At 43.2% G+C, this 12861-nt stretch overlaps 1 protein-coding gene across 4 annotated transcripts in view; it reads left to right on the top strand.

Moving 5' to 3' along the window:
- Nucleotides 1-12861, top strand: part of ADGRF5 (adhesion G protein-coupled receptor F5) — a 99523-nt gene that overhangs the window by 53574 nt on the left and 33088 nt on the right. For all 4 annotated transcript variants that reach the window (XM_037054379.1, XM_037054392.1, XM_037054374.1 and 1 more), the window contains exons 4-9: nt 2461-2631; nt 5448-5624; nt 5734-5840; nt 7788-7846; nt 8639-8781; nt 12265-12486. In XM_037054379.1, the coding sequence (XP_036910274.1) occupies nt 2461-2631; nt 5448-5624; nt 5734-5840; nt 7788-7846; nt 8639-8781; nt 12265-12486 (879 nt within the window). The remainder of the gene's footprint in view (nt 1-2460; nt 2632-5447; nt 5625-5733; nt 5841-7787; nt 7847-8638; nt 8782-12264; nt 12487-12861) is intronic.

The following is a 12861-nucleotide window of genomic DNA, read 5'->3' as shown; positions in this document are numbered from 1 at the left end:
TTCAACTCTTTAGACCTCAGTTTTGTCATCTGCAAAATGGGGGTCTGTATACTATCCTCATGGCCCTGGAAATGACCAGGTAATGGATAAATGGCGGCTGCTCTTATTATTGTTACCTTCATTATGATCACCTGGGATCCACTCGGTGTCCCTGAAGAAAGAGGTGAGCAAGTATCAGCTCCCTCAGACAAAAGAGGAAAGATGAGAGTAAGCAAATATGCTTGGAGACTGCATGATTGTTTGCCCCCACCCCCCACCAGGAGCACCAGCAGATGGCGCTGCAAGCAACACGCAAAGCTAAAGCCAAAAACAAGGTTAAGAGCTGATCTTGGTTCCCCAAGATTACTTTTTCAGTTTCCTCATTTGGATTAGAATGTTAGACCCCAAATGTGCTTGATGACAGAAGCACCAGTGGGTACTGAAAAAAAAATACAGATTTCTGGGCCTAACCCATGAAGATTCTACTTTGGTTCAGGTCGGTTGAAGTTCTAAAATGCCTGTGTGTGTAAATTTCCTAGGTGTGCATAATCATCAGTCAGGTGTGGGCACCCCTGACATAGGTGATTCCCTATGGCAAGCTCATAGCCTTTTGAGTTACTATGGTGTTGTTCTGTTTTGTTTTTGAGACTGTTTGGAAGGGCCATTTTAAAGAAGACATTCCCTTCTCTATTAGAGATTCCCACATCCTTCTCCATCTCTAGGGAAAACTGACACTCAAGATGAGGGTTACTTTGGAACTCTGATAGAAGTTATTGAAGAACAGAAAAGGCGGATAAGGGACAGAGAGCCCTAGAGGCTGGTGCTTTTATTAATAGTTGCACAAATCCCATAGATTGGAACTCGCTAAAGTCACAGGAACTTCCCTCTTCATATTTTAAGCTTTTGGCTCACCTCCTCGGAAGACCTCGGCGGAGGAGATCTTCTTAACTGCCTTGGTTTTAGCGGGGAATGATGACGTCCACCAATCACCATATGCTTTCCAGGCACAGGCTTGTTCTACAGTTATGTCTGCAAAGAGGGCAGAGTTGGGGGCTCAGGGATGGGTGGCGGATGTGGCCCTTAGGCAGGCATCAGTGGTATGCTGCTATCAGACCCTGGGGTGATTTTTGGTTATTATAGACCTCACTGATCTCAAAAGCTGCTCCCGTCCAGGAAATCCTGTTTACATTCAGGGGAGGAGAGTAGACTGATGCAGCAAAGAGGAATCATCTGGAGAGCGTAAACATTACTTTTCAGGAAAAAGAATGTGCTCTAAGGCAGACCTTGTAAATAAGTATCAGGCAGCTGCCCCTTTGCAAATGTTCCCAATGGGCAAGTACTGTGTTCAGAGTTTGGCTCACACAAATTGAGATAAGCAGTTCCAAGTACCTCCCCTCAGGTAACTTGTTTTCATCACAAACCATTTGAGAATCATGGGGGAAAACAAGCATATAAATAAACAAACGGGAAATTTGAGGCAATGGCATAATATCAGAATAGACTGCGATTCCACATTGGGTCTTGAAAGTCACTTGTTCTACAGTAAATGTATTTTTTAAAACAACTCAGTCACTTGTTCTACAGTAAAAATATATATATACATTAAGTGCATTCTTAATTTTAAGAAAATCTGCACAGACCTTTTTCACAGTTTACATTAAGTTGAATGGTGCCAAAAATGAAATAATTCTCAACAAAGTAAATGAGTTAAACCAACATCCTAAGACAAACATAGTTTGGAACTCTAAGTGAAGAAACATTACAGTTTTCTACCACAAGAACTTATCAACTGGAATTTCCCATGGTAAAATTACTCTATTTAAGTGTTTCACATAAATAATTCTTAGAACATTTAAAACAAGTCTTGCAATATTATGGGAGACATTCTTTGCCATTTTAGAAAATACACCTAGAATTTTAATTGTATGATAAAATAGGCATCATAGGTCCAGATTTTAAAGCTCTCAAAGTACATCCATGTCAGTCGAATGGTTTTTGAAACATATTGGTCATCCTGGTGAGTCAAGACTTTTATTGGCATTTATTGTCTAGACTGTTGCCAAAACCTACCTACCAGGTCTCTCTGCTTCTGTTCTTGCCCTATTATAGTCCATTCTCCCCATGGAGGTTCTTGGCCTTGGACACCAAGAAGGGTGTGGGAATGGAGAGGAAGGACAAGTCCTGAGCTTCGCCTGTGAGTCTCTCAAATAGCCAACAGCCCCTGTGAGGAGACCAGACAGATCAGTTGCCTCGCTCCTTTAAATAGCAAAGTCTCAGGAAGGAAGCATCATGAAGGGGGTGCTGTGGTAGTCAGTGCACAAACTTTTTTTTCTCTCGAAGGTTTCATTAGAAACTCTTAAGGAATGGTGTGTCCAGCATCCACATATTCCTGTGATTACCTTCAAGTACTTATATGTCTATCACGTTCTCCCTCCACCACTGATGGTAAGTTCTTACAGCCTTTGTGTGCTTTCATTTCAGTCTCGACAAGTCATCCTGCAGCTGAAGAGTACACTGTGGACATTGAGATCAGTTTGGAAAATGCCTCCTTCCTGGATCCTATCAAAGCTTACTTGAACAGTCTCAGTTTTCCAATTCAAGGCAATGACACTGACCCAGCCACCAACATTTTGAGCATTGAGGTGACAACAGGTGAGTGAAAGTCCCTTTGCTTTAGAATGGAGGACTGGGCATATCAGGAGGAAGGCAGTCTGAGCTCATTACAAGTAAAAAAAAAAGTACACCTAGTAGGCTAGTGAAAAGACCCAATGGGCCTGATATGTGATTTTACAACTTCATAGCCTTCTAGATGAAATCCCTACTGGTAAACTCTGCAGCCAGTTTGCTTATTTTGGATGGTGACTAAATACTTATTAGGTGGTTTGTTGGTTGGTTGCTACAAAGTGGTTCCAAGATACGGCCATGACAAACTACTGGATTCTCTTCCCCTAGGCAATCAGTAGATATAGAAAGTACTGGTTCAGGGTATTAATAAGTAGCAAGTTCCCTTCTTTTTGAAATCATGGGTCAGGAAATAGGAACCTGGTATATGCCTGGATCAGAAGCAAGGCATGAAGAAGAACCTCCCAGACTATGGGATTAGACTTTCTGGTCACTGGCTCCTTTTCAAGGTCATGCTCGCTAGTTCTCCTATGTCTCAGGGGACCATCACCTCTATGCCATAGAAGCTATAAGATGGTACAATCCCTTGTCTTATAAAAAGTTACTGCTTTGTAAATTGCAAAGCACTAAGATATTAGGCTTTACTATTCTAAAATGGTGGCAAGAATAAAATTCTTATTTTTCAAAATCCTTTTGAATTCTTATATTTTAAATAGTGCACACAATGTCACACTATGTAACTTCATCTTTAGTTCTTTAGTTCTTAGTACATACTTCTTATGTATCTTCATAAATAGTTCTTTAGTTCTGCTTGAATCTGAAATCACTGTCTTATAGCTCCCTTTGGATTCTATTCCCTGCCAAATTCTACATTAGCCTTAATCTCCTTGCGTCACCATGAGCTTCTCTGATCAAATGCCAGTGTGCATTGTGAGTCATCCACAATGTTCCTCAAAGGATTCACACACAGGACTCTTCTGTAGAATGTTTCACAAAACAGTTATGTTGGAACAACATAGGAAACGCCTTCGATGCCTCCGTTCAGCATAGATCTGCATCTAAAATCATTTCTTCTATTTTGGGGGAAAATTAATAATTTGATAGATTTTAAGTCAATTTTGTTTTGCTTTCCAATATTTTTAATGAAAAACTTTAGTACCTATTCGGATACTAGAAAGCAAATCTAATAAACAAAATAGACCAGTAAGTGTCACATAAATAAGTTTTGTTTTTGTTGAATAGCATGTGAGTGTTAACATGAGGTTTAGTTGTGAGCCAATAATGTTATACACACTCAACACAGACATATGAACACATGCTTCCTGGTTTATTTTGTTCTACTGAAGGAGGTGTGATTTCAGGGGCTCACTGTGTGTGCTCTTTCTCTTTTAAGATGTAAATGTCCTGGGAAAGTTTAATTTATCTTGCCAGCAGAACTGGCTATTCTCACGTTGAAGGAGTGAAACCTTCGTTGGTAGCAAACTGAGAGAACCTTAGGCTCATGGACCTCAAATCTAGCAGGGGAGGCTGGGGAGAGCTGACCTGGGAGAGGAATGGGTGAGAAGTGATGGGTGGGTAATGAAGATTAGACTTTCTGACCATGATACTAATGTCTAAGCACCACCTAAAATTTCTACATTCCCCTCTTCCCATGCCTCTCCCTGCCCATTCTTTCAACAGCTTACCTTATGATCCTCTCAATTTTTTAAATAACAACAAACAAAACTAAGAGACAAACAAAACTAAGAGCCAGGCAGTGTATGTAAAGCACCAAATATACCTGGAATGCAGTAGATGGTCTGGTGATTATAGCTTTTGTCACCCTCTTAAAGCACCCTCTTATTTTGGTTAAAAGTTCTTAAAATACTACCTCCACTCCTCCCTCAAAAAATGAACAAATGAAAGCAAAACGAAGCAAAACATATTTTACCAGTGTGACTTCAGGTCAATAGGAGATTTTGAAAAAGGGGGTCTTATTGGCTCCCTTCAAATTCCCCTGCCAATTCACCACTATCACCAGCAGCCTGGGTTTCCTCTGTTCCTTATGCCTCTGCTCAGCTCCCACGACTTCCGGAGCACAGAGTTGCATCCGTGTCCAAGGGTTCACTGGAACTCAGCTGTCACTCCTACTTAAGGAACAATTACTGGGTGGCTTTCCTTTGGGTACACACTCTGTTGAGCCTTTGCCCAGGTGCCCATGTGCAGAACAAACAGCATCCAGCAATATTACTTTGGTCCAGTTTTAGAAGTAAATTCAAAGCTCTCTGTTTCCAGGGCATTTTTCAGTGTCCCTGTGGGAGCAGAATCTCTTTGGGCTGCTCACATTTGACATGAGATGTAAAAGGCACAATTTTACTTGTACTCTATATTTGTTATCTATTGCTATGTAATAAATGACCCCCAAACTTAGCACTCAAACAACAGACATTTATTATGCCACACAGTTTCTGAGGGCCTGAAGTCACTTCCGTTATAGTCTACTGGTCACACAGACCACCCCCAGTACAATAGGAGAGGGTGCTATGAAAGGGTGTGAAGACCTCGAGAGCCAGGGATGGTCAGGGTCCGTCTTGGAGGTTAGCTATTATACACTGGATGTCCAGAAATCTGTTTATCACAATGTCATTTTAGACATCCCATGGGTGAGTTGGAGGAGTCATCTTTTAGACGCCCATGCCTACTAGCATGATGATGCGTACAGGAATGAATCATGGGAATTGCATGCGGTACTGTTGACTTCCCAGAGGACAATATGGAATCAAGTTAGCCTATAAATAACACTTGTAGTCTGTAAATGCAAACGTGGTGACCACCTTCTCTTTCCTCACCGCTCGGGTTGATGCTAGTCTGCAGACCTACCGGAAATGAAATGTGGTGCTCCTGCGAGACAGGCTATAGGTGGCCTCAAGAACAGTGCCTTCCCAATGTCACTTGTCAGGACCATGACAGCTCCCCTACAGGGCACCACTGCAATTGCCTTAAAGGACTGCCCCCCAAAGGACCTTTTTGCCAGCTCCGGGGAGGTAAGTAACTGCTCATTAAATGTTCGTTTTTTCAGTGGCTATTTCATATCAGATCAAGTAAATGTTTCTCTGTCCTGTGTGATTTTAAAATACTGTCTCTTTTTTTCAGCTATAACCCTGAGGATGTCAGTCAGACTCAATGTGGGCTTTCAAGAAGAGCTCAGGAACACTTCTTCTGCCCTCTACAGGTCCTACAAGACTGACCTGGAAACAGCGGTAGGTTGGGCCTCGGGAGCCTCCTAACCAGACACTTTGGACCGAACTAAATCTGCTGCATTAACTATGGATAGATTGCTTGGATCGGTCAGAATTTAGGAATGTGGATGTCAAAACTATCCCTACACTTCTGGGATGATGAGTTAAAAAGTGCTCAAAGCAAACAGTGTTCAGGGGATGGTGTGACATCATCTTGACCTATAGGCGGGATTTCTTCCCAGGACAGAACTGATTCTGGTAAGATTTGCTGACATAAACTCACTGAAACCTATTCAGTGGCCCATGAACTTGATCTAGGAGTAGCAGATGTGCACTTCTATTTGTCTTCACATAGCACATGGATGAAGCCCTTACCATCCTTTGAGTTGACCAGCCCAAGGGTGGCACAGAGGGTTCTAAATCACGCTGCACTAGTGGTCCCTAGACATTCACACTTAAGACAGGTTTAAATTTACTCATGTAAAAATGGAGAATATTCTCTGTTAGTCAACTGTGTGGCGGACACTATTGTAAGTGCTTTACACTGGACTGATTCATCTACACTGAAATGCTTTCCTTGAATTGACCTATGTGGAATAGACTTTCCCAACGGGTGTGCACATACTCCAGGTAGCCTGAGATAGTGACTTCCTTAGCTCTCCGGGCAGGAGCAGGCTAGGAGCTTTCCTGAGTGTGCCACGCCTCAGTAACATTTTCCCCGGGTACCATGGTAAAGTAGGGCCAGTAGGGCCCTACTCAGTAGGGCTCTTGGACCTCTGATTTACATATCTGGCATGTCACAGCTTCTGTACAACATGAGAACCCTCCTCATACACACAACCACACACAAAATCATATACTTTTGAGGAAAGAGAATGATATATTACCGTATTTTACCATGTGTAATGCACACCCACCTTTTGGGCCAAATTTTCAGAAAAAAAATCTTTTGTTTTAATTTTTTAATTCAATTATTTATGTATAGATCATTAGATACTTGTTTTTGTATTATAAAAGAACTTTAGCATTTATTTTTGAACATATTATAGCACAAGAAATTTTATGCAACAAATAATTACAAAGCACAAGAACAGATACAGGGTATTTCAGGTACTACCCATGTATAATGCAGATCCTTATTTTTCCCTTAAAAATTTGGGTAAAAAAGTATACATTATACATAGAAAAATATGCTAATCTGTGGGTCCTGTCCATCCAGGTACCTGGTACACTGTGCTTTCTTTACATATGACATCTGCCCTGTAAATGTGACTTGAATCAAATTGAATTTCTCGTACGGTTGGTATTCAGAGAAACACACCGGAGTAAAAACATCATCAAAAACCACATTTGCTCAACCAATGCTGCGTTATTTAAGTGCAATGTGTTAGGCAGTGTGGCGGCCATGAGAGTGCACCAGTGGATCTCCAACCACAGGGGCTGGAATTGACAGGGGCCCAGCTGCCCTGCCTCTGAGAGCCCTGCAGTGATTGCTGCTGGCTGTCCATGAATGAACTCGACGGGTCTGTGTCTGGCAGATACGAGACCCCTTTGAAGGCCTTATTGAAGCTTCCTAGGCTCAGTCTCGTCTAGGAGGATTTCATCCCACCTCATTCCTGCTCTCTTCCACTCACGGTCTCCTCCCTGCAGAGACCCTGCGGTCTCCTCCCTCCTCCCTCCCTCCTCCTCCCTCCTTCCTGAGGCCTCCTCCCCATTCTTTCCTAGCTATTTCCCTGAGTAAATTCTTTACACATTTAATCTGGTGTTCGCTTTTTAGAGAATGCAGGCTTTCATAGGCAGATAGGAATGACTTCTTCAAAGACCTACTGATGCCAATGCTAACAAAACATGCAGGACGGAATTGTACTCCGAGTAATAAATAATACGTGCTTTTTACTTGGTTTCTACTCTTTGTCATCTCTCTCACTGGACCTTGATTCATGACACTTGTCTTGCTTTATTTTCCAGTTCTATAAAGGTTACAGTATTTTACCAGGCTTCATCTTGGTGACTGTGACAGGGTTCAGGTAAGAATGCCATAATTGGGTCATTTCTATCTAATGGCACAGACCAGCGCATTAGTGAAGGAGAAAAAGCCTGTCAGAGGCGTGACATCTGGGATGCTCAGTGGGGGCAGAATGCTTGGGCTCAAAGGGGCTAAAATACTGAGAATTGTAGTTTACACCTTACAGAGGTACCTCCTTAGAAGGAAAGTGAGAAAAATGTTGTGTTCATTGTGTTCTACACACACAAGGATTTTGCAAGGATATTGGATACGTTTGTAGTTAAGGACATTCAGAAATAGAAAAGTGAAACAATGTCTTGCAATGATGCCTTTATTCAAGAAAAGTTGGCCCACCAGGACTGCAGAGGCAGGCTGCAATGGGGTGGCTCTCCTGGAAGTTGGACACCCTAGCAGACATGAGCTGGTTTGCACAGTTTTTCGAAAAGCTGGCCAATATTAAAAATTAAGAATATTTACAGAAACAGTCAGGATTTTGGCTTCCCTTGATATTAAGCTTCTCCGGTAACAATGGGCCAGCCTGGTTATGTGACAAGTCTCTGTATTATGGCTGGCACCCTATGGCCAGCTCACGTGATATGTTCCCTCATCTCTGTCTGGCTATTTTGTTCATTTATGTTAGCTGTTTGCATCCATTTGAGTGTGCAAGCCCCACCTCAGGCTTTCAACTAGAGTTTGAAACACATCGATTACCGTGAACCCTTCCTGCCACTTGTTTTCCCACACAAATAAACCATAAGGGTCCAGACCCTTCCAGGTCAGTTACTGCTTTACTGAACTGATGGTCCCCATCCAGGCCCGGCAGTGTGGTTGTGACATATGCAGTCAAGACTACAACACCGTCACCGGGATTAATGCGGAAAGCGAATGACCTAGTCGCACAGAACCTCAACCAGACCTACAAAATGGACTACAGCTCCTTTCAAGCAGTGGCTAGTAGTAAGTAGACCATTGCTACGTTTTTCCTGTGCAGAGATTCCATTTAGATGCAACAGCGATGTTTATGGTTATGCTTAAACCTCAGAAATTCCACTGCCATGTTCCCTGTGGAGGGTCTCAGGTCCCCAGCGTGGGGTTTTGTGCCATCCCCCATCTTAGGGCTGCTGCAGAGCTTCCCCGCAGTGACAGCAGCAGAACCAGTGTCACTGCTGTTGGCGGGAGGGACCCCAAGGGGGCAGAGTTTGCAAGGGGGCCACAGATCCATCTGGGTTTACCGATTTTTTAAAAGTAGTAAGACCAAAAGTAAAGCCAAAGTTGTGATTCAGGTGGGGACCACAACTTTGTGGAATGCACTGATACTAAACAGGGGGCCGCTGTTACTTCAGAGAAATAGTTCTCAAAGGGTGCCCCCCACCAACAGCATCATTACCACCTGGGGACTGTTAGAAATGCTAATTCTTGGGGCCACCCCAGACCAAATAGGGGCCAATTGTGTTTTTTTAAGATTTATTTATTTATCTTTAGAGGGGAAAGGAAGAAGAGAAGGAGAGAAATATCAATGTACGGTTGCCTCTCGTACATCCCCTGCTGGGAACTGGCCTGCAACCCAGGCATGTGCCCTGACTGGGAATCGAACTGCGATCATGTGGTTCGCAGGCCCGAGCTTAATCCACTGAGCTACACCAGCCAGGGCATTTGTGTTTTAACAAGCCCTGCAGGTGACACGATGCATGGGAAAGTTTGAGAACCACTGCTTTGGATCACATCTAACAGTTGCAAGAATCCTGAGATTTTAGAAGTTCTCCCCCATCTTGCAAGTGGGGTTCAGGGTTGGGCTCTGTTGTGTTAGTAGTGGGTGGACCTATAATGCTGCTTGTGGAATATGTGAGGACCCAGTGGGGCAGAGATCTGGTGGGCTGGAGTTTGGCCAGCAGATGTCTGGGAAACTCAGTCTGTGGTTCCCAAGTAAAGATGGTTCCTCTTCAGAGCGACGTGGTCACAGTGGGGAGGACAAGGCCTGACCTGTCCCAGGCATCACTGGAGAAAGGGCACCCTTCTCAGCAGTTGGGCCATCCTCACCGCAGATGTTTGCTCTCTTTCTTTACAGTCTCTGCTGGTGTTTTTAGACAGCAGATCTTTTTAAAAATAAAATATTGAAAGAGAGATACACAATGGTAAGAAAGTGCTACAACAAAAACAAGATAAAAGAGTAAAATAAAATGACAGAGTAAATAAGGTAGCAACAAACTGATGAAAATTGTAAAGAAAAGAGAATAAGTGGCCTAAAAATACAGACTCATGCAGAAGCAATTTTAGCAATGCCACGCCACCCTGACAGCACCCCACCAACCAATGACGCTTTGCCCCCCAAAAGTCTTTCTTTTTTAAAAAATTATTCTGAGGGCACAGGAGAATAGTAGTTTCTAGCACAGGTAAGCTTCCATTATGATTCCTCTTTCTGCAAAATTTCAGTTCTGCTTAGGAAAGCCAGACGGTGAGACGAGTAAGTGTCCAGCAGATTAACTGACCAGTGGCTGTCAGTCAAGAAATGATGGTCCGTCTGACACTGTGGTTCACAAAAGTGCTTTGGTGTCTGTGGCTTATTCTTCCAACATCATTGTGAATGGCCCTACATCCCCCTTTCTGAAGAGGGTCTATACTCTTCTCCGTCCTCCTTTAAAGACCAGAGTGTGCTTCTGGGATACCCTCCGCCTTAGAGCACTGAACATGAACTTCGTCTTGTGCGGCTCCGTGGCGTGCTCAGACACCACCCTGCTCACCGTGATGTTGGTGGTGTTTATCCAGAATACAGATATTCAAAAAATTCAACTGACTGAGTGCTTTTTAAAAATTATATTTGAAGGGCAGGGGACAAGAAGAGAACAAGAAAGAAAAATGCTGATGGAATGAGTTGGTATCAGGAACTTATTTTTAAACCCTTCTCTATGAAAAGCAAGGGCACGGGGCACTCTTCAGAACAGGTGCACTGATTTTGTTGTGTGTTAATCCTCTGGGGATGCTTGCTGAATCAGCAGGGCCTCTTAACTAGAACGCTCTTTCTTTAATCACTGCCAGTAAATTTGTGATCACTTCCATACAACCCTACGATACTGGCAGTTTTACTAGTCATAGTTATTAGCTACAATAGTAATGAAAAGAGGGTGCTATTAGTGTATCTTTCTATGTTAAGCCCAGTGTCTTCCTCATATTTTATCGTTATGTCATCTGGAAGGTAGATATAATCTTCATTTCCCAGGTGAGGAAATGAAGGCTTAAGACAAGGTAAACAGTGCGTTCAAGAACACATAGTAAGTAACACAAGTTTGTGTGACTTCAAGCCAGTTCACTACATTAAATACTCACGAGTGGCCTTGATTCCCAACTGTTGAATGTGAGTTTTAAAAATTTTAGTGTACTCAGGAACCTAATAAAAGTGATAAGAAATATTTAGATACCTTGATATGTTGACCAGAACATCGTCACCCCAAATTAGTTTTACGGTGTTTCAGTCCCACGTTTACCACATGGAGAGGGCTGGCCTCACGATGAAGCTGCCTGCAAAAGAGGCCACCTCGTCCCCTCATGCAGCTCCCAAACTCCCTCACCACATGGGCCTCAGGGAGGGTATAGCACAAGACACAGCTGAGAGGGCAAAAACTGCCTGTTATGTAGGCAAAGAACCACCTTAAAAAGACATATAAAAATAACAAATATTGGGTTTTTATTTCTATCTGTGAGATTACTCAAGCAGTGGCTTTCCAGGATTTTACTGTGAAAACGATAATAACAGCTACCTTTGTCCTAAAGCACCTCCCAAGGTAGCTTGCACTGCTTTCCGCATAAGGGAGCTGAGGCTCAGAGGGGCCCAGCAGGCCCTCCAGGGCCACACGGCTGCCTGAGGCACAGAACCAGGGTTCTGAGCCAGACCTGGGTGTTTATAAGGCTCCCACACGTAAGGACCCATGGGTATTAGGTATTAAAAAATTATTTCCCAGACTTGATTATTTAAAACAATCATTTTCCCATTTCTAACTCATCAAAGGCATAGAACAGAGCTTCCACTCAGCATGAGATATCAGTTATCAGTGAGAAGCAGGTGATGTTATCCGAGTGGACGGCCAAGAAACTTGATGTTTAAGTTGGCTGGTGTGCCTTTTTAATAAACAAATGTGCAATTTTCTGCCAGACTGTTGGAAAAATTAAAAATAGCTTTGGGATTCAGATTACTACCATGAGGGCTCTTAAGTGTGCAAAGATCCTGGACTGGAAACCGTGTCCCTAGTACCTGGCCGGCTTGACTCTGGGCCCCAGACACCAAGTGCCCAGGGATGGAGGGAGGCGGACGGGCTGCCCCATTCTTGAGAGCACCACAGGGGCTGTGGTGACTGTGTGACAACCCTTGTGATCGCAGCATCTGGCGAGTAGCATCAGTTGCATTTATTTGCTTCAGGATCCCAATAATTCTTTTCTTTGGGTTTCCAGATGAAACTAAGTTCTCTGTCATACCAGAAATCATCTTTGAAGGGGATACGGTCACTCTGGTGTGTGAAACAGAAGTTCCGTCCTCCAACGTGTCCTGGCACCATGTGGGAAAGCGCTCTGACATCCAGAACAGCAGCAGATTCTGGATTGACACCGCCGTGCTCAACAACATGACCTCAGTGTCACGCCTCACCATCTTCAACATCACTCAGAGGGACGCCGGTGGGTTTCCAGCCAATAACCGATGGGAGGAAAGGCATGAAGAACTCACAGAGAAGCAGAGTACAGGAAGTGCATATAGCATTTCATCTTCAAAGAGAAGTCATCAGGCTCAACTTTTCCAAGTTGAAAATTAGTCCCATGGCATATCAGCCAAGCAAATTAGTCTTGGGAGACAGATATGTTTTTCCACACTTACTGAAGCTTATGAGTTGTAACCTGAGACAAAAAGCAATTTACACTTTTAATTCTTTTTTAATTTTTAAACAGCTTTGTTGAGATAGAATAGATGCATAATAAGCTGTGCGTGTTTAAAGTGTACAGTTTAATAAGTTTAGGTATATGCCTGAAACTATCACCCTAGTCAGTCAGGATAGT

Source organism: Sturnira hondurensis, unplaced genomic scaffold (genome assembly GCF_014824575.4).
Source record: "Sturnira hondurensis isolate 20B ecotype Veracruz unplaced genomic scaffold, ASM1482457v3 Scaffold0000880, whole genome shotgun sequence".
Classification (NCBI taxonomy): Eukaryota; Metazoa; Chordata; class Mammalia; order Chiroptera; family Phyllostomidae; genus Sturnira; species Sturnira hondurensis.
Note: the sequence above shows the minus strand (reverse complement) of the source record. Positions and strands in the feature narration are given on the sequence as shown.